Source organism: Thunnus thynnus, chromosome 18 (genome assembly GCF_963924715.1).
Source record: "Thunnus thynnus chromosome 18, fThuThy2.1, whole genome shotgun sequence".
Taxonomy (NCBI): Eukaryota; Metazoa; Chordata; class Actinopteri; order Scombriformes; family Scombridae; genus Thunnus; species Thunnus thynnus.
The window spans coordinates 10,987,412-11,014,948 of record NC_089534.1 but is presented as its reverse complement, the minus strand read 5'-3'; the positions used below and the strand labels follow the sequence as shown (position 1 = coordinate 11,014,948).

Here is a 27,537-nt window from a genome sequence, read left to right as displayed (position 1 = left end):
GCTTTGCATGGATTTTATTAGTGTGTACCGCAAGGTGTGCAACTCAAGATTGCTTTTGCATGGTAGCTGAGAAGCAGCTTGGAGAGAATCAGTGTCCAGTTCTAATAACTAATGATAACATCACCACCATCTCGGTTTCAGGCAAGATGCTTTGTTTTCTGCTGTTGACCACTAGCATGTTCTAATTTTAGCCCTTAGGAAGCTTCAGAAATATTGCATCCACAGAACAAGGTGCCATTTATCACCTGAAGTCTGTACCAGATGCTGGTAAGAATCCAGTATAAACTGAATTGTGGAATTTATGATGACTTATAGAGAATTTATTTTCAATCATTTTTACAGTTTGAATAATGTAATCCTATTATTGCAAAGACACATATTTAAAATTTGATTTGAAGAAAAAACCTGCTTTGCATTTTCTAAATCCAAAACAAGGCAGGATCAACTACAGGACTGAATTCAATCACATTTCCATTTTCAAACTTGAGATGAGATGAGATGAAGGAGGAAGAAAAGTGGAAAGAATTTTGAAGAAGGGATCGGGTTAAAGGAGCAGAAAACAAAAGCACAGAAAAGGGGGTCTGCAAAGAAAGAAATGGAAATTTAACCTTTCCAGGACTTTAAAGATTTCACATCATTTTGGTTGAAAGAGCAGCTTGCACATGATATAAACTGGCCACCTGTGTTTCCATGTCACTTTACTTTCAATTCAAAGAAACATGACATATGTTTCTCTTGTAGAGTAGTGCTCTAGAAAAGCATCCAAGGCTACAACTGATCTGTAGCTGTTAAAGCAAATATTTCGGAAATATTATAGACATTGGTTAGCATTCAAAACACACTGGCTTCAAGGTAAAACTTCTTCCTTCAGTAAGTGCAGCAAGTCCAACATCCTTGTAAGCAGAGGAGGCACATAAGAGAAAATCCAGTTAATAGAACTGTCTTCAACAGTGCTTTGTGTTTCTTTAATAAAAAGTGTCTTCCTATTAACCCATTTCCTTGTGCACTGTGACCATAACATCATGTCACAGGCTGTGTGCCTGTTGTTCTTTTGTCCTGAACCAAAATCCAGGCCACCCTTTTATGCAGTAACTACTTCAGCCTGAAGTAAAAAGGAAGCAGGGGTGTTTATTATGACTTTAAATATCCCATCAAGGCCTCGTGATGGATTGACATTGGCAATGGGGAGAGAAGAGCTGTCTGTTTACTGTGATGTGAGATGCAAGGCAGGGGAGAGGCAAGACACAGCAGTGTTCCATCTACATGAATGCAGCCTGGTGGCTGTTGCCTTGGGCATGCTATTGAGTGACGCAGAGGACACATTATGCAGTGCCTGCATCGTTATTCTTTTCTTCCACAAACAGTCAGCAGTTGAATAAGGACAATCTTGTCAACTACTAGTGGAAAAACACTGGTGAACCAAGCCAAAAAAAAGATTGAGAAAGGTTTATCCCAAAGTGGATAATCAGACATTAATATTTAGTTAATCTAACTGCTGCTGCTGACTGTCATGGAAAAAGCCAGTTTATTTAAGCAAGCAAGAAGTCATAAGTGAATGAGATAAACTGAGGGGACTAAATTATGAATGAAAGGAAGGCACTCTGTATGAACCGGATCCTTGTGGTGCTGCACCACGAATGAACCCAGGGCTGTGGCCCAAGTAATGGGCCTTGGGTTTTCTTCTCTTCTTGTGAGAGAGCGGCAGAAGAGAGGCTGGTAGTAGAGAGACTGACTGTAAGGAAAGGGAGGCACAGAAACCATGATAGAACTATCCTTGTAAGCTAATGGAACCCACATCCTTATTCCTGTTTTTTTTGTGCATTAACAGCAGCAAGATTTCCTATCATCCTATCCCTGATTGACCTGGCAGCGGCAGCAGCTGCCCAAGCCATCTAGATTTCAACAACTGGGCTTATCCTCGGCAACTGCTTTTTACACCTGATTCAGAAATATCCTTAGCTTTCAAAAAGCTTTTTGCGTAACTTTCTCCACAATTCCAAATGCTGCATCTCATCCCTGCCACCACTCTCTGTTATATCTGAATGTCACAGGCAATTCTCAGCTCTGGGCAAACTGAATACAGGGATGGACGGAGGGAGGGAGTGGTGGCCCAGATAAAAGCCCTATAGAACTGCAGATACCAAACCAGCTCCAGATAGGCTTCCCCCTGCAGGTAATGATCTAGGATAACTTTAACCTTCAACTGTCCTAACCTTGCACAAAAGGAAGAAAAGAAAGTCAACACCCCCGAAATGACCTGGCAGCATTGGGTGCAATTTCATGAACTGATTATTTCTTCAGTATCGGCAAAGAAATTGGCATCTCTTCCGGCAGATGCACTGCGCTTCAGCTGCGAGGGTTGTGTCGTATCTCAAGATCCTGACTCTGTGATCAATTAGTGTAATAGCTGCCTTGCTGAGGTGCTCCAGGTGAGAACTGGCTGCCGATGTCACAAATTAATCACCTGAGTTAGCCTAATTAATTAAGCCTCTGGTGGAGGCTGATAATAACTCTCCCAAGAGTTTCTAAATTGGTGGTCTGCAACTGTGACATTTGGCTTTGTAGATAAAGACTGCAGCTAAAAGTAGCATATAGAGGTCCACCATCAGAGAAGAAGTCTAGTTTAAACATCTGATTAATTAGCTGATTAATAGAAAAATAATTAAGAATTTTTATCAGTAAACAGTCAATCAAAAAATATAGTTTAGTTTGCTTTTAATTGTTTCACAAGATTACAAATATATGAATAAGTAGTTATGATTACTTAATAAGCAAAAAATTAAATCAATACTACAAATAACTGTAGCTCTAAAAAATATGCAATGATAATATACACTGAGACATGAGTTCATCAGGTACTCCTGTGCAATATGTAATCCAATTAAATACCACAGCTGTAAATCATACATTTGTGGATCTTTTCAAGTTCAGTTCTGCTGACAGGGTGTCAGAGATGTTGAATAAGCTCTATAGCAATTTAGGCTGTAGTTAGTAACTGTGATTTACTGCACTGCATTATGTTGAAATGTGTTTAATATTTTCTACATCACCACCCCTTAACTAAAGAATAAATCTTTGATGGAGTTTCAACTGTAGACTGTAAAATCAGGTCAGATCCAGTTTTTCAGTGTACTTTTGACTGTATTATTATGGGGGAAAATTATAAGGTTAAGCCTATATAGCCTCCCCCTACTATATAGCTGGTTTTTACAGATAAATAGCAGTGTGCTCAAGACTTCATACATGCCTATGGGTCTTACAGTATTTATGGAGACCAACAGAGGCCCTCATCTCTCATAAGGGGACCATCTCCCCTGGAGAAGGAATAGTTTTCCCACACAGCAGGGGTCCTATTAGGGGTGATCACATGAGAGGCAAGCACCACCTTGTGTTGGACAGCTGAACTACAGACTAAACTTGGGCAACAACAAACAGTCCATTAATATTGTTGTTATTGTAGTTATAAGGTTGATGTTGCTGTGTTGATGATGAAATATTGCTTCAGGCTATATAATTAAATCATGTCACATCTTTTCCATGAAAGACGATGAAGTATGAAGCAGGTAATGCATCATCTGTGAATAGCACAGACAATGAGAAGAGGTTGGTGATTTTTTTTTTTTTTAAGTCAGAGCATATTCTACCACACATCTACACATGCCACATATGCCACAAACATTCTGTACATGTCCATTGTAGGCACCTCTCTTAGCCCATTTCATTCTCCACATTTTGTCCAGGTGGAAGTTAGAGGGCTTTTTTTTTGGGGATTGCGTGTAAAACCTGCTTACATCTGATTCGTTCAGGTGACAACCTCATTAGTCTGCCCCCTGCCCATACATGGCCCTCCGTTCAACCTTAGGCACCTGCCGTTTGCCACAGGTGGGCATGTAATTGCTCTGTGGCGTGGTCATGTTCTGAGTGGTTAGGATAGAGCAGCCTGTTAATGAGGCTGCTCACTGTGTTGCTTCTCCACTGCTGGGAAATGTATGTGTATGCATGTGTGTGAGCAGGCAGGTGTGTGGCATCACATACATCTGGTACACTGTTGTAATACAATACAGCTGCTTGCTGCTGCGACAGAGAAAGAAAAAAAAAAAAAACAAGGGAGAGAGAAAGAGAGAGTCAAAGTTTGAGGGCGTGTGAGTCGAACAGTGGAGTAGAAGCGTACTTGGGATGCGTTTGATTTACTCACAAAAGCACATGTACATGCATTATTATTATTTACTACAGTGGTGATCATTTCACCATCAAGTTGCTTTTATAACACGTCTACCAAAACAATTATTTAACAACATGAGGCTTGTGGATGGTGTGGATTTCCTAACTGGGCAGTGGACTCAGCACTACTATCATGTAACCTGAAGGTGGATGTGTGATGGAGCACACACGTTTGCATGATCACTATGTAGTTTTTGTTAATCCCCCTCCTGTTAGGGTTGTGTAGACCCAAACAGGGGGTGTGTGTGGACTGAAAGACTGTGTTTGAATACTCACTAGTGGTGCACTGTTTGTCAGTGGCCTCGCCCTGAGTGCTGCTCCTGGCCTGTTCCTCCCCTGCAGTATGATGCTTTCTGGTTGCCACAGCACCCGGCGCTGCCGTCAGCTGAGTTGGCATCTGGTGGTCTGCAGTTCCCACAGAGGATCAGTTACCAAACACAGACAATTCTCTTTGTTTGTGAGTGTGTATGATAGTGCGTGTGTGTATGCAGTTATAAATGTGAAAAAAATTTGAAATATACTGTTGACAAGAGAGTGTGTGTGTGTGTGTGTGTGTGTGTGTGTGTATATAGATATGTATGAGCACCAATCGACAAAGAAGGTACTTGGACAGTCAATGATAAAAATGTGAGCTGACAGGAAAAGATAACCAAAGGGTTGTGATATGTGGTGCGGGGGACCTGTACATGTCAATAAGCACAAATCTTACTATATAAAGTATAAAAATATAATTTGCATTGTGACTGATGACTTGAATGCAAGCTCCTTCTCACAAGGAGAAATAAACAACAAGCTCATCTCTGTGTCCTCGTCTCTTAGTTCACAGACTATAAGTTTCACTGAGAGCTCGAGTGTGACAGGAATAAAAAACAGAAGTGGGGAGTTAAGACATGCAAGCCCCTGAAAATTAGACATTTCAACTCTGACATCAAGTAATATTTAAGTATTTTGTCAAATTTATCATAGTGCCTTTCATCTTGTCATGGGGGAAAATTCTCCCCAGATGCTGTGGGTTTTGAACACTGTTACAACTGGACATCATGCAGTGCTGGGCTAATTGATAGCTTTATAGCTGGACCTTGACTGGAAGATGAAATATTTACACTGCTGTATTCCTCCTCTCAGGCAGTTGACTTCTGCTCCTGCAATATTCATTTAGCATCCTGTGCTTTTAGTTGCTAAAAGAGGAAATCAAAAGCAACAAAGTGACTTCTGAAAATTGCTTCCTCTTTGATAAGTTTCCCGCTTGACATAGAAGAGTCAAGCCTCTCTGGCTCAAGTCAGAAGTCAATGGGCCCTCAGGGGGTAGGGCTGTGCATACTGTAGATAGTGTTTTTAAAAAGAAATCTAGTCTTCTTACGCAGTTCCTTCAATATACTTATGAGCTTTAAAATACTTCTAAAAATTATACCGAAAAACAAATCAGCTCAGACTAGAACAAAATTGGGCCACATACTGTATGTGACAGTCTAATTTCTTTAAAGATAAAAGATGTTATCTGGTGGGTGGGGTGGGGGGGGGGGGGGGTTATGCATAACATTTGCACATATGCTTGCACATGTACATAGACACAAAGTCATGTTTTATCTTGGCAAGTGTACAGCTGGACCTGCAGTACCTCAGTCATGATAAGACACATAAATTAATAAATATATTCATTTAATAACTAGTATATTTACACACCGTTTTATGTGGGTAAGTGGGAGCCCTGTTATATGAGTACTGTGTTCAGTATAAGGAAGTGTGTTAATTAGCCTATTCCCACATGGGCAAGCATGGCAACAGGAATATTTGCATATGATTACATGCCTTTGTGCTCCAATATTTGACAACTTACATAAAATCCAATACTTAAGAGCTTAAATGTATCATTTAACTACATTGTAAATGTGTGTTTCTATGTGCATAAGCCTGATTTAGATTTAACTTAAGTCCACTCGCCACTGCTTGGGGCTGTTTGGTGAGTGTACAGATGCAGAGCACCAGGCAGACAGCTAGCACAGAAGGTACTGTCTGGAACAGTGGAGCCTCGGGCATCACTCCTTTCTGCGCCACATACTCTGCACTAAAAACTGACTGCTCCATCAAGTACTACTGGGCTACCCTACAGATTTTTCTTCCTAAAAGCAGGTTTCCATTCTCTGAAATAATCTGTCAAAGCATTTCAACAAAAGAGAGAGGGGGAGAGCCTAAACTGAGAACAACACAGCCAACACGGACTGGCTCAGGCTCATCATTCAACTGAATGAGTATTCTACCAAAATGCTTGTATATTTAAATAAACAAATGGTGTTGTGTTTTTTGGCTTCAAGAGTAGTCTGCTGAATCAATAACATAACAAAAAAAAAAATCAAGGATTTATCAGGTAATCGCAGTTATTAAAATTTATAATCTTGTAAAACCGTGCTTTTCACAAGCAGCAAACTGCTCATTTACGACCCGTTTAGGTCTGCAAATTTTTTCATGTTTTGTTAACGTTTTTTCCATTTTGCTTAGTTTAAATGATGTTCTTACCCCTCTTCCTGCGAGCCTCCTTGATCTCTTCACACATGCGGTCAAACTCGGGATCCAGCTCGGCAGCAAATATAGCATGGGCCGTGTCCTTTAAACTGCATGCTCGGTGCCTGATCACCTTGTCTAAGAATGAAGGAGAGAGTGAAACAACAGTAGTGTCACAAGACGCAAAACTGGGGTTTTCTGTGTGGACATGAGAGTGCATGTATGTTCAAGGACATGTCCTTTGTAACACAGGATATCAACCAATATCTCTGCCATGGCATTAGTATAGGTTTATGTTTTCTTTTTTAAAAATATAATTTTCCTGCAACCATCAAGACTTGTGCAGGACTGTAGTTTGCAGTTGAATGTTGCATGTTCTCCGCACTCTACCATGTATGTAAGGCAAAGCATTAAAAGACCGCCCCCGCCTCCCCTCTTTCCACTGTACCTGTGAGAAAAAAGACTGTAGCATTTTCCCACAGTTTGAATAAAAGAAGAGAGCTGGCTTTGGTGAGAAATGTATGCAGGCAGAACTCAGACATGCAAGGAGGTCATGATATCACCACTTCAGCCATTTAAGACAACGGTGGGCACATGCAGACACACATATATATAAATAATCTGAGACTCTCTGGAACGCCTTGCCTCAAACTCTCACTGAGGCTTCAATAACCTTATTATTAAAACCAGGTAAAGAAAATTCTGATTGCAGTTCTTATTGCCCCAACTCTCTCTCTAGCTAAAGCAGTAGCTCCACGGCTTGAATCGGTCATGCCAAACATTATATCACCAGACCAAACCAGGTTTATGAAAAACCAACAGTCTTTCTCTAATATTTGTCACCTTCTCAATGTTCTTTTCTCTCCAGCATCCACTTAGACACCAGAAGTGGTTGTCTCTTTATGCCTCTTGTTATTTGCTTTGGTGATCAAACCTTTCTCTATCGCACTTGAATCTGCCAGTTTTACTCAAGGAATTCTCAGATGTGGTTCGGAACACACACACACTTTCTTTATACCATTTATTATTGTTTATTTCTAGCCTGATCTCTACCATCGCCCAAACAATCTAACTGCTAAACAGATTTGGGACTTTTTCCAGGTTATAAATTTATTTTTTTCAAAGAATGAATGCTTTCCTGTAAACAATCTAGCCCTTCAGATCCCTGATAAGTACTTCCTGTTTAAGATACCTAGAAGCAATTTCAAGAATTTAGGTGTGAAATATCTGTCGACAATTATCAGACCTTTACAAAAACAATTTCCCTCCCTTAATTGACAAGCTTAAATAGGACCTGGAAAGGTGGAACAGTTTGAATATAACCATTGCTGGGAGGGTAAATTGCATTATAATCAATGTGCTTCCACGCCTTTTGTATCTTTTCCAATATCTGTCTTTTTACAAATCCTTTTTTTGTACAATAAACAAACTAATTTCCTATTTTTTATGGAAAGGCAGGACCCCAAGGATCAGGAGAGAGTTTTTACAAAGGCATAGATCTGTAGGCGGATTGGCACTTCTTAACCAAAGAAACTATTATTGGGCAGCCAATATACACAAAATGACTCTCTGGATCCAGGAACCAACATTAAGTTGATGTGAAGTTGAAGCCAAATCCTGTCCTTCTACATCACTTTTGGCTTTGCTTTCATCTAAACTGCCCATTCGGCCAACCCAATTTTCTTGTAACTGAATTGTTTTTTCCACTTTAAGAATCTGGTCTCAATTTAGACTTGCCTTTGGACTCCAGGGATTGTCTAACCACAGTCCCATTCGCAATAACCATCTCCTTCTCCCTCCTGGCACTGATATGGCCTTTTCTCTATGGCAGGGCTTGTCAGTCTAAAGGACCTTTGAACTGACAATGTCTTCTGTAGCTTCAGTGAACTGTGTGAAAAATTTAACCTCCCAAAATCTTATCTATTTCGATACTTATAGGTCCGTAACTTTGTTAAACTAAATAACGCCTCCTTCCCCAGTATTCCTCCGAAGTAAGTAATTGATTCAATTTTGGACATTCCCACAAATCAGAAAGTCCTCATCTCAAAAATTTACACCTTAATCCCCCATCTCACAGAAACCCTCTCTTGATAAAATCAAAAAAGATTGGGAAGATGAACCTTGCACAGTTATAGATAACAGTGACTGGGATGTTCGACAAAAATGTGAAAAAAAAGTCCTTCATCTTCATTGTATTTCATTGTACCTGTCAAACACATAATATGAAATATTTTTTAAATGCATACACACACATACACACACACACCTTATGCCTCTTATGCCTCTTTTCCCTTAGATGTACCACAGCATCATTAAATCTTCCTTTTTCCCTGCATCTATATAGGGACTGAGCTGAAGAGGCAGACTAAAAGCATAGCCACTGTAAACAGGTTGTCTCTCATTACGGCAGGCAGAGGGAGAACAGTTCAGGCAGAGAGTGGCAGAGGGGTAACAATCTGGCAGCTTCCTTTGTCTAATTGGAGGATTGCTGCCTAATTGCGATGGAGGCAATTTTTGTATGTGTGTGTGTGTGTGTGCATGTGCTTTACTTTTGACTGAGTGTGTGCACATCCAAGTCCATTATAAGGGCAAAAATGCCTGTCAGTGGAAGAAGTGTCAAAGGCCAGGTGGGATGGTGAGAGCTCATCAGCACCCTTATGGGCCCAGCCTAACCTCCCCATCTAGAACAGACAAGAATGCACTGATAGACAACGCTGTTGTGTTATGTTCCCTCATGGTCAAAGGCTTGTTATCACCATTTCCCACCAGCAACAAAGTAGTATTTGTGACACTGAGCCACATTGTGAAGCACAGAGATACCAGGCTTTTTTTAACATAATAAAGTAATTATTTAGCAAGGTGGGGAGGGAAAAAACAGGGAAGCAAACATGATTGTACATGGAGGACAGTACGATAAAGATTGCATGAAGGACAAGGAGAAATAGACCACTGAGGGATAATGAGGTTTTTTCCCAGCACTTTGTGAGCTGGTGTAAAACTTCCCCAGCAACATAATTGTGCAGGGTCTAGGCCATATTCCCTGGGCCAAGCACTGGGTGAGCAGGCAAGAGGCTTCGTTAGTCTTCTTTATTAAACTGCCTAATTGCATTTTTCCCCTTTAGTGTATCATTTGTAGACCCTGCATTCCAACAAATGACCCAGGCCCTCGCCTGCAAAGACAGAGATATGATTTATTCATTTGGGCTGGCAGAGAATTGCTTCCCATTAGTATCAGGCCGCTATATCCTTGTGAGGGAATGAAACAGCTAAACACACAAGGCGAGAATTAAAATGGTCATATAAATTGAATGGTCCTGAAGCAGGCCTACTGTATGCAGCTTTCAATTAACATCATAGTATTGCTGTTGAAGATTTGATTCGGGTAGAAAGTATTCTTTCTTCCTTGCAATAGGCTCTTCCTAACTTTTCCCATTTTCCACATTATTCTTTTAAATGTATTCACATGGGTTTTTCCCTGCCATCCAAGCAAGTGCCTATTTAAACAGTATAAATAAGTCCAATTCATTTCTAAGCTACTGCAACAAGCTTCTTTGATCGATTGTGTGTACATGTGTGTTTTTATGTGTTCCAGCACTCATTATGAAGCCCGTATTTAGCTTTGGAAAAGGTGCTGAGACAGTAAGGAGGCTTGAGGTAAAAATCGGTTCAAATTGCAAGACAAGAGACACAATTAAATTTTCATGCATATGCAGCCTTCCTCAGCTACAGAGCATGAATTACACTGTGGAAATGCTATTTTCAGTGGGGCCTGTATGCACTTTATTTCATTTGAATTTCCAAATTGAAGAAAAGCGTTCTGAGGTTTTGTAATTTTACTGCCTGGAGGCCCTCTTCATAAGTCATTAGGTTTTAAATCTAATTACTTTTTATTCACACAATGACAGCCTAATGGAACACAACAATAACTACAGAAACACATTGTCACAGTTGTTTGGAGAGTCCAATGCAGACTCATGATCACAGGACTGTTGTGCGTCATCACACAAATACAAACGTATGAAAGGTTGTCAATAGATAGTGTCAGTTCTACGGTTAATATTATGGTTGAGTTTGGGATTAAAGGAATTCCATGACACTTGTTCGTTTTACTACCAGGAGTTGGATGGGAAGATAAGTATATATTAATCCAATATCTGTGTGTTAATAAAGAAAATCTCTGATGTGTTTAGCCTACCATAGCACAAAAGTGTGAACTTTTTCAAAATGATTCCTTATTTTCTAACATGGGGCAGATTGGTGCTGTGATTAAGTTTGAAGGTGCATGTCTGTTGGAGTACAAGCATGTGAATAGTGCATACTTATTTTCATGCATTTCATTCATATATTGCATGTGCATTTATGTACAGTACTCTAAATGTGCATGTATGTATTATTCATGAGCATGCCAATGTCATTTTCCGTCTTACCTCCAGGGTCCTTGTCAGGATTGTATTCTAAAGCGTTACTGCAGATAAGGTCGATGTCCACCAGGAAGTCCTTCACTGTAAGATACTTGTGGGTGTCAATCTTGGTCATGACAGTGGACAGGTCCATGGGCTGTCGAATCACCTCCAGGTAGTCTGACACCTGACACACAAGCACACAGTACAGAGTACAGACAATGTTCCAGCAGGATCTTTGTATTTTGTGGGGCATATGTTAATTAGGTAAGTTCTTGCTATGAGTGACATAACTATGAGTGAGATAACAAGGTGTAGGTGAGTCCATTTCTCTTTTACCTCCTCAATGTCAACTGGCTTGCTGAAGATGTTAAAACGTTTGTCAGTGGCCAGGCGCTTGGTCACGTCCCTGAGAAAGAGCCTGAGCTCACGTAGTGTGTTCTCTTCCTGTTCAGCCAGGCGGCGCTGTTCCTCTGCTGACAGGACTCTGGGGCCTGGAGCCTCTGCCACAGGTAGTACCTCTTCACACCTCTCTGTCGGGAAAGAAGCAAAAAAGTGAGAAGCACAGACAAAGATCTGGGATAACTAAATAAAAGTTTTAACACAACTTATATCTATAGTCAAGACAGAATAATCTAATACCAGGAGTTTCAGAGGAAAAATAAAAAATCTTTGTGCATATGCCCATGGCTAAACGATAACACACAAATGACCTCAGCTATTGGCAAAATCACTAAACCCATACCAAATGCAAAAAAATAAATATACACACAGCTAGCACACTGGTTAGGAATGAACCAGACAGTCACACCTCGAACCTGATCCTTGACCTTTTCCTTTTAACATAATTCCAGACACAGGCCAAGTAATACTTACCCCAGGAAAAAAACATGTTTTAAGATTTGTGCAGCTGAAGAAAATAATACAGCTAAGCTCCTTCACAACCACATGTTTTGAAATACACTAAGGAATAGCCTCTAGCCAATGACAGAGTGATGAAGCAAGGCAAGCAGATATCCTCTCTTCCTCTACCTAGGCACCAGTCCTAGCCCAAGGCATCTGCCGACATCATTAGGAAGGCTCCACAGCACCTCGGGCCGCTTCACTCAAAAGCAGCAATCCAAACCCTGATTCTAATTATGGCTAATAGCAGTCGTGCCCTCTCATAGCAATTCCTCTCTCTGCTTTTCTGCCGGCCCCTCTGCTGGAAGCCAGGCTGCAGTCTTAGTCAGGCAGGAACCCCTGAAGAGCACCAGGTGAGTAAAGCGGGGGACCCCTGCCTTGCATCAATGAGGAATCGGCGGATGAACGCTGGGCACCATTTACATTTGAAAGCCTCGGTTGACAGTTCTCTCATATTGAACTGGAACGGAGGGCTTGGGGAGCACTGAGGTCTGAGGAAATGGCAGGGGGTAGTTTGACGGGTGGATCGAAATGTGATTGGGGGTTGGGAGCCCTGATTTGACTGAGGGATAGAGATGTCAAGGAAAGTACAGGCTTCACACTGGGCCAATCTTACTCCTGTGTATGCAGTGCCTTATGTATCTTACATCTGTACACTTCTATTCTCAATCTGAAGTGACAAAAAATGATTCTTAAACATGTCAAACATACTGCAGTGTGCAAATGTGAATGAATTATGCACACACATCAAATAATATCTGATCCCCTTCCTTTCACTACATCCGAAAAGTACTGTGGGAACGACTGAGAACATAGCAAGGAAGGAAAGAGGCACATGCAGACAACACTGCCCTCTAGGAATGACAGCAGACATGAGTCATAACTTTCTTAGCCTGTATGTGTATACATACTGTAAGAAGACAGAGTGAATACCTGCATTCCTGAAGCGTGGTGGAGCCCTGGCTGCTTGGACCAGCAGCAGGTTAGAGAAGAAGCTCCTCCTGTCCTCTTCTCCTGCAGGACACAGCGTTACTACCTCCCCATAGGTCCTCTGAAACATACTTCTCACCTGAATTAAAAACAATCAGGAACCAATAAGAAATTAGTCACCAACACCACATATTACTGTGCCTTATAATTAAATGCCATTTTGTAAAAGAAACAGCATTTCAAAAGTACAAAAGTACAAATGCTGCAGGATATTATGAACTAGACTAGTAGAAGCAGAAAACTTATCATAACAAAAGCTATCCTCGTTTCAACCACCGGGTGGAAAGTGCCTCTGATTCAGACCAGTTTAACTGCAAAAACTACATAAATCAGTGTGAATATGTGTAAACATGCAAAGTGGATAAACATTCTGTTCATAACATTTAATACATTCACAAAAGTCCACCTTCAAAATACATTCAAGTACATTTTGATGGGATCAAGCTTTAGTCTGTAGTGTTAATGTTTGCAACTATTGATTGAGCTGTTCTGTTCTGGGCCAGTAAACTGACATACAAGGGTGTAAAGGGTTGGCTGGACTGAACAACTCCAACTCCTAACAGACAAGATTATGATGGAAACTGTTCTAACATAACCATATCTTTTTTTTGTTGCTTTTTGTGGCTATGTTGTTACTGAAACTTTGAGAAGGTTATCCTTACTAATGCATTTTGTTAACCTTTAATCCTAGTGTGTTAGTACACAGTGCAGGCAGATCAGCTATTTAATATTCAGGTTTCATGAAAAGACCTGATTTTTTTATTATGAATTATTCTAGTAAAGAGACATTTAAGTTGTAATTTTTCAGAAAAATGGACTGTGGTTTAAGTCTTAGAGCAGTACATCAGATCTACTTCTTTCATTTCTTAATTTCAGTTCCCTATAAAATAGATCAAAATTTGAGAATACTACATTTCAGTTCAATTTCATTTCATTTTGCACAGCCACTGTAGCCAACTCATTACTCCAATTTAGGTTTGTCAAATACTGAAAATGAGCACAATGATGAATAGTACATTATTTTGTAGACAGTGTGCTGCCGATGTGCCTGTTTTCATCCGACACTACAAGAGACTAAAACATGAATAGAATAGCAGAGACTAAGCATACTGATTAGATGTTCAGGATTTAATGAAGAGATGAAATTTTATTTGTACAAATTACTTGCAGTAGTAAAAAAGACATTGGGTCTTCAGTCATTTCTATTAGAATCCAGATGATATCTGGACAAACTATGCAAACCATTCATATTTTCAGTGAATATTGACAAATAAACTACGTGATTTATACTAAATGAAAATTTCACCACATTTATCCAGTATCTTTTACACATCAGTAATGAAACACAGGACTTAAACTGGCCGATTTTCTCAATTATAATAGGCTGATAATTGACAATTCTGACATTTATCAATACCATGTCATTTTTATGGTCAAAACAATAACCGGGAGCAATACCATGAGTGTAACCAGGTAGCCAGATGACAAAGCAAGGAGTTAAATTATTTGATAAATGAAAATACAGTGCAGGCAAACAAACACATGAGCATTAATTTCTGGCAGATACTACATCGATACTTGGGCTGGGGGGGGGGGGGGGGCTTCAAAGATCCTAGTTCGATTCTACAAATGGAGCTCAAGGCTGCTTCCAAAGGGAAGCCCTGTTGCAGACTAAGCACCTACTTTCCACTTTATATCCCCCCCTCCACCCCCCCATCTGTCTTTGCCATCGATTCTCTCCATTATCTGTGACATGTTTGTTCTCCCTTTCTCTCTGCATTGCCTTCTGTTCTCTTTCTTTCCTGCTCTGGATTTTTTTTCGCCTCAGAAGACGGGAGGAAAAAAGGAGGAATGGAGTAAAACTGGGGAAGACAGCAGGGGAGCCACAGACAGTCAAAGTGTATGTAGCACACAGTAGGTAATGATTCTCAGTATTTTTCATCATGATAAAGGCTGCAGGGGTGTTGGCACAGGGAGGGATAGCAGAAACGTGTTGATAGATGAATGGATAAAAGGAGGGAGGGGGTTAGAGGAGAGGGCTGGGATGTACAAAGAAAATGAGGGATGTCTGGCTGGAGCAACCCTTAAACAAAACTGGGCATTTGATCTGCGAGCATAATAAATTCTTAACTGTAGAAATTGACTTAAAAGCAAACTAAAAATCATTCCTGTGAGGCTGCCCGACTCTGCCCCATTACTACATGTCTGTCTCAATTTTCTGAAGAAAAAAAAGCCCTAATACAGGAATAAAATGCATCAACAGTAAAACACAGCTTGAGTGAATAACTTTTCATGTGATCCACATAAAAGCAGCTATAGCTGAGAAACCTTACTGAATCATAATTGCCTAAAGACGGTACTAAATGCTTTCATATAAGAAGGGATTGCACAAAGAAGTGCTTTCAGCATCCTGTTATACACCGAGCATGAGAAAAATGTTGATAATCACATCTAGACAATAAGGTAAAGTGCTGCTGGTGACAATCAAGTGAGGAGAAGATGGAGCGTGAAATCAACAGCCGGATTGGTGCAGTGCCCTGAGTGATGCAGATGCTGTACTGGACTGTGGTGGTGAAGCGGGGAGTTGAGCCTACAGACAAAACTATCAATTTATGAGTCAGTGTACGTTCCAACCCTCATTTATGGTCATGAGCTTTGAGTAGTGAGCAAAAGAATGACATCTTGGATACGAGCCACAAAAATTAGTTTGTAGCTGGGCTCAATTTAAAGATAGGGTGAGGAGTAGAACCGCTGCCCATTTGCATTGAAAGGAGTCAGTTGCGGTGGATCAGGCTTCTGTTTCGGATGCCTCCAAGTTGCATCCCTGTGGAGGTGTCTGAGGCACGTATAACTGGAACGACACCACATGGCAGACCCAGAACATGCTGGGATCCCCCAAAGAGAGCTGGAGGATATGACTAGGGAGAGGGACGTATGGGATACCTTGCTTAGCCTACTGCCAAGGCGACTAAAACCCAGATAAGTGGCAGAAAATGAACAAATGGATGTATGGATAGTGAAAAGTGATTTTTTTGACACTCTGTCATGCTATCACTATAACTGATGTTACCAGTTATTTTAAAGTGCACTCCTCGAAGAATTGCTTTTGGAGACTCACATGACACACAAAAGCTGGATGTGCACTTGGAAGTCATTTAAGGGGTCTCTGGACAACTACATTCAGCACTTTTTTGTGTGTACAAATGAATGCAACAAAATAAATGCCTTTTTGAGGAAAGGCTGTCCAAAAGCGTTCACAGTTATCCACATTTGAACAGACATCTCATCTGTCTCTATGGTGGCAGTCTTTCCAGCCAACCTTCAAGTGTGGCCACTCAGCATAACGTGACCTCACATGTATTATTTGTAATAATTATTGTGCATAATAAATATGGTATGTCTGTTATTAAAACTATAGATGTCAATCAAGACACAAAATCATGATTAAGGTTGAAATTCCAGAAACTTTACACTGTGCTCTAAGACTTCACCATATCAAAAAAAGTTGTCTGTTTTTGTTAAAATACAGCTCTACGAAAGCCAGGTACACATTTTTTACACTTAAAACTCCCCCTAAATCTTAAAGAAATATGCTAAATGAAAGCGATACAAGAATATGCTGCCAAAGCAACAAAAAGTAAAAGGGTTAGATACTGATGATACTGGCTTATGTGTTGTTTGGGACGGTACATCTGTCTCACACTGAGACCAGATTCCTGATGCATCGATAATCATGTCCTTACGGTAAAACTGTGTTGCAAGCATTCTCATTCAACATTCACTTCGTGCCATTACAAAGCACTTATGATACCTCATAACACACATCACAAAAAGTGTTACAATACTAAAAGTAATGAACTGTCGGGATGCCATCTCTCTCTCTCTAACCGCAGTTTCCTAACCCTAACAATCACATGTTCTAGCAATTTCCATCGGTCCTCCACCAAAAAGCAAGTCAATCTAAGCAGAGTGAACGGTTGTTAAGGGAGGAAGGGAGGCTATGTAGTTGGACCCAAGCCTGTAGTGTCAGTTTTGGCTGGGGAGGGATGCTCCCTGCTCCCTGCTGAGCTTTGGAGCTGAGACAGCAGCTGTCACTGTGTTCTCTGTGCCAGAGAGTGAAACAACACTCTAACAGATAGCCAAATCACTTAAAGCACCGTAGACTGCAGCATGACCATGTCTAAAAATTGAATCCAAAACTCCTCAAACCTTTGCATGAATGAAGCCCCGGGGACACTTTTGAGACAAGGGATAGGGAATCTCATTTGAACAAACAAACTGTTCCAACACATAGGCCCAATGATTACATGATAGAAAAGAAAACTGATTAGCATCCAAAGCAAAATTCCACTCTTTTAGCAAACAGTCTGCTAATTGTGCTCTCTCTGAAAAATCTGGGGCACTGTATCAGTGGGACCAACTTCCATACAGGGCTTGTAGTTAATAACACCTGCATCATATAGACAAGACTAGGTAAAAACATAGTATATGGCTGGACCGTATATGAAACGCTATAGGGCTTTTAATTTGAAACGACAGATATAGGAAGTGGCAACATCTGGCGACACCCAGCCGAGGCGAGTGATGAAGTTACATCATTGGTCAGCCAACGAAGTTATAGTCAGTGATTCACTAACTCAGTCTGTCACAGACATTGCGTTTACAGGGCTGGTCCCTGTGGTCCAACCAAAAATCACTAGTAGCAACAGCAGTTGTTTTACACATAAAACATGTAACTTCATCACTCACCTCGGCTGGCTGCCACTTCCTATATCTGTCGTTTCAAATTAAAAGCCCTCTAGCGTTTCATACACGGTCTGTCCTCCACATACAGACGGGTGACAAATTAAAGGAAAAACCAACACGACAAAGTGTCTTAATAAGGTGTTGGGCCACCATGTGCCGCCAGAACAGCATCAATGCACCTTGGCACTGATTCTACAAGTCTCTGAACTCTACTGGAGGGATGAACACCATTCTTCTAACATGTTGGTCCAAAATCTCCCATAAGTGTTCAACTGGGTTGAGATCTGGTGACTGCGAAGGACATAGCATATGATTCACATCATTTTCATACTCATCAAACCATTCAGTGACCCCTCATGCCCTATGGATGGGGGAATTGTCATCCTGGAAGAGACCACTACTATCAGGAAATGTTTCATCATAGGATAAAGGTGATCAATCAGAACAACTTTGTATTGATTTGCAGTGACCCTTCCCTCTAAAGGGACAAGTGGTCCCAAACCAGGCCAGCAAAATGCCCCCCAAAGCATAACAGAGCCAACTGACTTTTAGTTAGACAACCTTGTAGGGAGCCACTTGTTATAGTCCTCTTAGTATTATAATCAAATAAGAAGAGACTTGAAATTTGCTTGAGATAATTAACCCACCACAGTTAATAAGTTATATCATTGTTTGTAATAGAGCCAGGAGCATGGATTGATTTAAAAGCTCTGTGAGGTTGGTGCTTTCATGTAATTGTAGGAAGCTTCAACATAGAAAATATGAGCTTTGGCAGCCAAATAACCAGCACTGACTTATTGGAAATAACCAGAAAGCAGCCATTACCAAAAATAAAATCTTTTCTAAAGTTTATCTGAAGCTCCCAGCGTGGCCAAAAGGTTTAACATTTAACATTAAAAAAAAAAAAAAAAAAATCAATCTTCAATTAATTTTCAGAGGGCAGCCAGTCTACTAAAGGTTGGTGCAGCTGTGAATTAATTTAACAGTGAGAATGTCACAGATGTGAATCTTTTTCTCAGAGTAAATAAAGCAACAACTGGGCAATGGTCCAACTCAAAAGTTAGGCAATAATATTCATCTTTCTGTCAACCATTTATCAAGCATACAAAAAAGTGTTTATCATTGCCAATATGGGAACAGAACACATAAAAATGTGTAAATAAAATAATGGACGTAGCCACTGTTTGTTGGTTTGTGGACTCCCATTTTGAAGCCTTGAATTTGGCATTTTGACCGTCACCATCTTGGATTTCGAGACGAGAGGGTGGAGCTGACCATAAGGCGAGCTGTTAGCTTGGTTAGCACCGTGCATTTACAGTCTATGGTTAACTGTGATAATGCAAATGTTAATGCTAATTTTCACCAACAAAAAACAGGCTTTATACCATTAAAACAAAATGTACTTCCTGGAAAAAAAAATGTTTCTTTCAGTACAACCAAACGCTGAACAAGACTTTTTAGGCTACCAGAATGTTAAAATCTTATATCAGCCTTTAAAAATTCACTATCGGTCGACCTCTTCTTGATACCCTCATACTGAGTCCATATTGACTTGAGCACTCCATTTATTCCACTTTGCTTTTCCCAATTTTCCAGGTTACATGGCTATATGCTCATTGACCAAAGAAAAACTAATTCATAGAGAAAGTAATTGACAATCATACACAGTTTCAGCCACCTTTCAGTTATCTAGCATATAACAAAATGCTACCATGTGACAATGGGACTGAACGGTCTATGGGGTGTGAGTGCTTCCATTTTCAAACTTAATCTTTTTACACAGCATGCAAATCAACAATCATGCTGGAGTTAAGTGAAGTAAAAAGCCTAAAAGCAATGTAGAGAATTGCAGGGAACTGTCAACTATAAAGGTGGAATAGCTTCAACTGATGATAGAGAAAAATAAAGAAAGACAGCAACAAGTAAAAAAAAATAGCCATAAACGAATAAAGAAAATAAAACAAAAATGTTGCAACCAGAAAGTGAAGAGGTTAAAAAAGAAAGCCCCCATTGGATGCAACAGCCCAGGTGCCTCAGTCCTAATGAGTCAAGTACAGGGCAAGAATCATCCTGAGAGCCTCTCTAGCCTTGGAGTGTGGCCAGGGTTGAGGCGATGCCAAAACAGCAGCAGCCACACACACACACACAGAGCACACAGAAAAAAAAACCTGCCCAGTCTGCACAGGCATATTGATATGGTGTGTGTGTGTGTCCTGGGGTGAAGACATGGGGCTGTCAACCCCCAGACCTAATTAAAGTCCTTCTGTTGCCTGAAGAAGACCCTCCTCCTTATTTTTCTCTGTCTCTTTTTTCCCTTCCATTTTTCTCTATTTCCCCTTACTCTAATGAATCCCCTCCCTTACAGCCTAACCCCCAACGGGTGGTCTGACTCTGCTTTAGCTTTCAGAAAGAGAATAATAAATCCAAGTGAAAGGATAAAGGAGCAGGAGTGGGTGATAACCAGGGAGAAAAGTGGGCAGTGGGATAAATGACAAGAAAAGGGAGATGGAGCTAAAGTAGACAAAAACTCTATAGGAGCAGATGACCTTGACCGAGACCCTGTCTGCACTAGCGATCCTGACTATGATAAAAGAAAGAAATCCTTTTGATCATGGTTTACTACAACATAAATTGCATCAGGTTAATACTCCCCTCTCAGAAATAATGGAAGAAATAGCATCAAAACCAATATATAACCCCCCCCCAATATATGAAACAGGTCTCCAATTAAATGTACAAATCTCAGCTCAGGTGTATGTGTGTACTCTGTCTTCTTACCTCATCTGACAGCTGTGAGTAATGAGTTTCAGCAGTGGCAAAAATAAGGACAGGGCTGAAAGAGGGCACATCCTGTAGCAGGGTCAGGAAGGTGCTCTTCACAGTATCACCCACTGTCTCCCACCACTCTGAGATATGCGGCATGAACACCACACTGGGCACGCTCCGGCGGGCCTCACGGAAAACCTAGGACCACACAGATAGATCAGACACATAATGTTGCTTAACTCTGAATGAACAAGAACCTTAAGGCCAATTCATGCTTTCAGCATCCACAGACAGCTGTGGTCTTGCAGACGTGCATGTGGTTCCATTTTTACTTTTTTCGGAGGTCCGTGGACACAGACACGTTCTACATGTTCCCACTAGTAAACAGGGTTGCAATGTGATAACTTTCCAGAATTGTAAAATCCATTCTGTGAGTATTACAAACCGCTGTGCAGTGTTTTTCTTAAATGCAATAATATGTTACTCCAACCAGACTTCCTGGATTGTATTTCATTGTCTCCACAGCACTTTAAACAACACGCCCACACCAACACAGCTCCTTGTATTGTTTTACACAGGGCTGTTTTCAGTCTGAATGCAGCTGAGTTCCTGTGTGTTGCTTAACAACAAGAAAAAGTCAAAAAAAAAGAAAGATCATATGCATCTCTCTCTCCCCCAATGTTTCCTGTCTGCCTCTTCACTGCCAACTATCCAATAAAAGCTAAAATGCCCCCCCAAAAAATAAAAAAAATAAAAAGTTAAAAGAAGCAAAGTTTAAGGACAGTCATCACACATTAAACCGGTGAGTTGCTTGAGTGGATCTGCTTGAATCTATATCTGAATTTTCCCATGCATCAGTGTGTGTTACCTGAGCACAGGACTCTTCTGGCGTCTTAGCGCTAACAGAGTAGAGAGTGGGCAAGTCCAGGCGGTGCACTGGCAGCTTGTCCAGGTGGTGCAGCAAGGCAGGGGCCAAATGGGAGCTCTGTCCTGAGCCTGGGGCCCCGGCTAGCAGCAGACGAGGCCGGTACGCAGTGGGCTGTTGGAGGGCAGAGCTAGAAGCAGAAAGGAGGGGGGGGGGGGTCAGAGTTGGCATTGCACGATTATTTGTTTCCTTAGATAACTGACCAGGAGACATACTATTACTCAAATGTAGTCATTGTTGTCTGTAGAGTTTATGATACTAACTCAAGAATCCTGAACTCCCTTTGATATAGGCGTGCCTATAGAATGGGCTCTGCTTGTGTTGTCTGTAAGGTCTGCATCTGTATGCAATACCAGTAATTCTACTGAATGTTTTGCATCTATAAAAACAAATCAGAAGTAATGGCATCTCTATCTCCGTCCCGCTGTTCCATGATTTCTGCTCTATAAATAGGACTTCTAACTCCACTTTGAGGAAGATTGGAGAGTTGAGTTTTCACTGGCACAGGTGTTTTGTAAGATTTTATAATAAGGCCAGTTCATACTGGCTTTGAGGGTTTGTTGACCATCCAATAGACCATCTACTTCTTTAATTCTACACATTTGCCTTGAGACGTTTTATTTTTGTACACAGCATACACCACTCTTGCAGGAAAATTCCTATTTCAGTGCTACAAGTATATTTGGAAGATCTGAAGACTATAGGCTTGATAACTGCTTAACAGGTTACTCAATAAATGGTTCCAGTAAATGAAAAGCCATGTGTCTGTCCTTAGGCCATCCTGTTCCTTCTTGTCTCCCCATCTTTTAATAGAAGCAGTGATTGCAATTCTGATTTCAGAACTGTCTTACTGCCTTCTCTTTACTTTCATCCTCTCCTCTGATGTAGCCCTTTTTCCACTACAACTGAGTGCTGCCCGTGGAGCCATTGAACTCTGTTTGTTGCTCATTCCACTTGAAATACACTCTAGCTTTCTGATGACACATTTACTTCTGGTGCAACACTAGATTCTAGCTACACTTCTCTCTTGGCCTGAAAAACCCCTGTCTTTTTCATTGATTGAGTGTAGGGTTACACATATAGACAAGCTTCCCTCTACTAGGTTGCATTAGTCCCTAGCTAGATGATTATGATTAGAACCAACTTGCACTTCTGCAGCTGTCTGCCTTGCGAGTTCTTGCGTGGGTCTGGGCCGCTGCACTGAATGCATTGCATGAAGGACAGGAGTCACACAACCTCACTTTCACTAATTGAAAATGAAATGTAGGTCAAGCTGAAACAAGCGAATAATTCAACAACTACCGTGTGGTAATGATGGCAGAGAGATCTACGGTCTTTAAATGGAGTTTTACAGTGTAGGACATTATTTTATTTGTTAATTTTTAATGTGTAGGTATGTAGATCTTTTGAAAGACATGTTTATGTTTTTATGTGTTTACAGTGAAATAAATACACCTATAGTAGTTAAGTAGTTATGTCTCTCGTTGAATGGATATTCAAATGGTTCGAACTTATGTGTTTTTTTTTAAGGAAATATTGAGCAGAGGGAGAAAGGTCAGTATATAGAGAATGTATTTCATACAATTTGATATGAGATAAGTTCTTTTCCCTCTCAATGTTCATTTGTATTGCTTGTTTACATTTATTGCAATTCAGATGTGTCAAGTGTACTGAGACACTACCGACTATGGACTTCAAATAAACTTTATTACACATAACTTATTCATCTGGTGACATTTAAAACCATGATTTTGTGGACTCACGGGGAGTAATGGAGGAAGGGTCTGTGCATTGCAGAAGAGGAGAGCTGACTCTTTGGGGATGCAGCAGGCTGGACTTCATATATGGAAGCAGAGCCATCCTCATTGTCATCATCACTGTACAAGTCCTCTTCAAGCAGTTGATTGTCACCGCCTAGCACAGAGAGGGACAGAGTTCTAACAGACATACTAATTTTTCCAGGCATTATTGAGAACAATGGTGGCAAATCCACTCAAATGTTTATATCTACAAAGTTTTATCTTCAAAGCAAACCTTTCACTGACACCAAAAAGTGAGAATAAAAAAAGAGCTGGCTTAATAGACGAAATGCAATGGGCATTTAAAGCAAAACAACACCTTGGGAAATTCATGCCATTATTGGGTGCAAGAAGTACAACTCCCATAAGCAATCTGGTCAAGTGTTGCACTGTGGCTAATCTGCTGTAAACACTCTTCTGTTGATTGGAGTGGCAGTTGAGTTATTGAGGGGCTAGCAGGATGACTAGCTATCTAATCTCCGTGCCATTACCTCTACATATTGAGGGGGAATGTTTCACTACAGATTCAGTGTGTGAGGGTGATACAAAGCACTTTGGTAATAAGATGGGGGGAAAGAGATAATCAAATACTACACAGTGCCAAAGGTAGAGCACACTAACAAGTGAGACAAGTGGCAAGGGAGAAGAGAGCAAGAGTCAGCAAGAAGAATCAGCAATCAGCAGATGTAAAGTGAAAACAAACGACACAGCTGAAACCCTGGGTTCCAGATTCCTACCGTGTGTGTTGTCCATGTCAGTACATTGAGCATGGGGGAAGACTCGGAGCAGAGCTTTCAGCACCAAGGAGAAAGAGCTGGCCAGCAGGGGCCTGAGGGTAGGGGACAGGGCTCGGCCTGGGGGAGCCAGAGCCCTTTGGGAGGCTGGGACGATTGTCCTCATGGCCTTGCTGAAGTCGCCAGGCCCCAAGACGATGGATGTGACATCCAGCTTCAGTTTGACGCTGCTGCCGTAGATCTGGGGGTAGCGGCGGCGCAATGCCACCAAGGCTGCCTCTGTGCAAAGTGCTTTGATGTCAGCACCGCAATAGCCTGGAAGCAATGTGAGCAGATTCAGTCAAGAAGTTTTTTTTTTTTTTTTAACGCTTTTTTGATACTGCTTGGTGCACTATGTCCTTTATAGATCCACATTAGACAGTGGTAATTTGGCGTGACATTCATATTGCAAAGATGGCACAAAGTACACACATGAATCACTCTTACCGACACATTTTTCTGCAAGTTCATCTACAAATGGCTCAGCCAATTTGGGATTCCAGTCCCTTGTGTGTATCTCCAAGATGTGCTTTCTGGCCTGAACAGAGAGAGAAAGACAAAGGAAAACAGACAAAAAAAGAGTCAAAACATGAGGGAGATCAGGTCCTGTGTAGCCTAATAGAAGCAACATGGCAAAAAAACACTATTAAGGTAAAAATAAGAAAGGTTAAAATGTGGGGGTGGGGTGGGGGTTTGAACTTGCTTGCTATTTCCAAAAGGGTGAGGTTTTTAAATTAGTCAGGGCTCACTACTGCTGAGTTTAGCTGGCAATGGCCTGCAGATTAGGCTTTGATTACCAACGATCCCACTGTGTGGACAAAAAAACGCAAGATGACCAATTGGACAGGCTCAATGGGGAGGAGTCACCATTTATCTGATTCGCTGTCACATTCACATGCACGCACATTGTTTTGTGCACAATAAAAAAAAAAAAAGCCATGTCTCCTCAAGTGCAAGATAAAAAGAATCAGAACTGCATGACAATAAATCCGCTAAAATTAATTTTCTAGAGACCTAATGAGGATCTGCTTTGCCACTTGCTTGTTGGATCAAAACATCAAACAGCAAAGAAAAACAGCAGAGGAGACTCTTGATAGCCAGAGGGCTGCATGTACTAATTTCATCGCAGGACTCTTATGAGTAAAACCCTGATTACTTGTGCATTACATTGTGTGTCCAGTGGGGTGTGCGTGTAGGTACAGCAGTAAGTGCTGCTTGCACAGGATGTTGCGTGCTGTCAGAGATGCAGATTCCATCTATGATAAACTGCCATTGAGTATGTTGGACTACTGCATAACATGCAGTCTTTTAGGTATACAAATCAAGTATTAATGAAAATCAGATTTTTGTATGTGGGAAGACGATGACTGTGTCGATATACACATGTCAGATATCCACAATACTCATGTTTCACTGCGTCTCACCTTCTTGTCGGGCAGGTTGAACAGAAACTCCCGGTCAAAGCGTCCAGGTCTCCTGAGTGCCGGGTCGATAGAGTCAAGTCTGTTTGTAGCACCAATGACCACTATCTCCCCACGACTGTCCAAGCCGTCCATCAAGGCCAGCAGAGTGGACACAATAGAACTGGACCAAAGGAGAAAGGTGGTGGAACAGAATGTAATACATGCCTCTCAGTATATAGAGAAAAATAATACATTATTTAACATACTGGTCGAATTGGAATTTCATTAAAAAACACCAAAAACCAAAGTTGTACAAGTAATCTAACTTAAATTGCTTTCGGACAAAAGCAGAATAAAATCTGACTTGATTAAATATACAGTAAAGGCAAGACGTACTACAATCACATGTAGGTGTAGCCAAATTACAAGATTAAGACAATATTGACTGGATTCATGAGACAGTACTGACATAATAATACAAGGCTTTAGTTTTTGCAAATATGAGACCTCCTCTCACCTGTTCTTTCAAACAGGCATAATGAACAAAGCACTGTGAAGCAAAAATATCATCAGTTCTAGTTCCCTGTTGACTACAACTACCCAGCATGAAAAGAAGTTCTATAAACTCAAGTATACACACATTTCATGTTTTGAATAAATTGTGCGCCAGAATCGTAATGTTGCATTTCACAGTAGCAAATATTCAATTTTCTGGAAGGCAACCATTTCCTCAAGGATCAAGGATAAAGTGTAAGCTGCGCTTGCATTATCAGAATCTTCCTCACCTACAGCGCTTTAAACTGGTCTGTGTCGGAAGTAACATTGATATAAATTCTGATTTCCATTGCTTTCTGATGCCATATGAACAAACAAACAAATAAGGACTTAAGTGTCATTGTGCCACCCATCGGCAGGAGAAGTATCAGCAGCAGTAGTTTAGACTCGCAGATCCAAATATGCCAATGTGCACTTAAATAAAAGCAGCTGCGATTTTTACACTTCCACTACTGCAGGTCACAGTTGTATAGTACAGTTAAGGGTTTTTGTTTTTTTTTTAATAGTTGGCATTTTTTGTATTTTATCCTTATGTAAGATGTGTGAAACCATGATTACCACTGTGGTAATAAAAGACACACAAAAAAACACTCATCATTCTTGAGGGTGCTCACTGCCAGACTGACTATAAGAGAAATTTGACACTGGGCCATGTTGGAGGTGGCAGCATGTTTAAAGCATAAACAAAAATACAGAATAGTTGTCATTCGTCGATGTGAGCGTTTAACCACATTAGTCTTACCTGTGTATCTGGTCTTGCCTGCTGGAGCGAACTGGAGCCAAACCATCAATTTCATCAAAGAAGATAATGGATGGCCTCATCAGGTAAGCCTGATCAAAAGCACACAAACCAAAAAGACCATTATACTCACATACACACACACACACTGACTGATTACAGCTGGGTATAATAAGGTTTTTCTCAAAAGATACAAAAGTGAAGTTATAATAGTATTACAGCTGCAGTAAATAAACAGTTTTCTATTTACATTGTGAAGTTAACTCTGGTTAAGTAACTAAAGCTGTGGCTACAAGGATGTTGTCCACCAACTGCCTTCAAACCTCAGCAGGTGACTCACCTGGTCAAAGAGCAGGCGTAACTGGCGTTCTGATTCACCGACCCACTTGCTGAGGCAGTCAGCTCCTTTCCTCATGAAGAAGGAAACCTTCTTGTCTCCCTGGCTACACTCATTGGCAAGCGCCCGTGCTACCAGAGTCTTTCCAGTCCCCGGGGGGCCGTAAAACAAACACCCTCTAAAAAGGAATGGAGAGGAAATAGAGGCTCTGTTTATTTGATAACTGCAAATTAAGACACTTTTTTTTAAATTGAGCCAAGTTTGAGCTAACAATTCTACATAAAAAGAAAAGCTCACCTTGTAATATATCTAATTTGTCCCTCTACTAATCTGTCTACATCTACTGAATAAGTGAGTAAACTTGCTGTTTTACTGAAAAATACTACATATCTATATTACCTTATATCTATGTATCATGTCATCATGAAAGACCTATATGCACCTATATGTTGTCAATATATAACCTGATTTTCAATCAAAC

The 27,537-nt window shown here is 40.7% G+C and overlaps 1 protein-coding gene across 1 annotated transcript in view; it reads right to left on the bottom strand.

Annotated features, from left to right (window-relative positions):
* atad2b (ATPase family AAA domain containing 2B) overlaps positions 1–27,537 on the bottom strand; it is a 75,486-nt gene that overhangs the window by 41,010 nt on the left and 6,939 nt on the right. The window contains exons 12-24 of the mRNA XM_067572726.1: positions 27,060–27,234; positions 26,723–26,811; positions 25,447–25,606; positions 24,470–24,560; positions 23,987–24,298; positions 23,214–23,364; positions 21,394–21,580; positions 20,538–20,723; positions 12,957–13,092; positions 11,460–11,653; positions 11,148–11,307; positions 6,736–6,858; positions 4,498–4,626 (exon numbers count right to left, since the gene is read on the bottom strand). Of these exons, the coding sequence (XP_067428827.1) occupies positions 4,498–4,626; positions 6,736–6,858; positions 11,148–11,307; positions 11,460–11,653; positions 12,957–13,092; positions 20,538–20,723; positions 21,394–21,580; positions 23,214–23,364; positions 23,987–24,298; positions 24,470–24,560; positions 25,447–25,606; positions 26,723–26,811; positions 27,060–27,234 (2,093 nt within the window). The remainder of the gene's footprint in view (positions 1–4,497; positions 4,627–6,735; positions 6,859–11,147; positions 11,308–11,459; positions 11,654–12,956; positions 13,093–20,537; positions 20,724–21,393; positions 21,581–23,213; positions 23,365–23,986; positions 24,299–24,469; positions 24,561–25,446; positions 25,607–26,722; positions 26,812–27,059; positions 27,235–27,537) is intronic.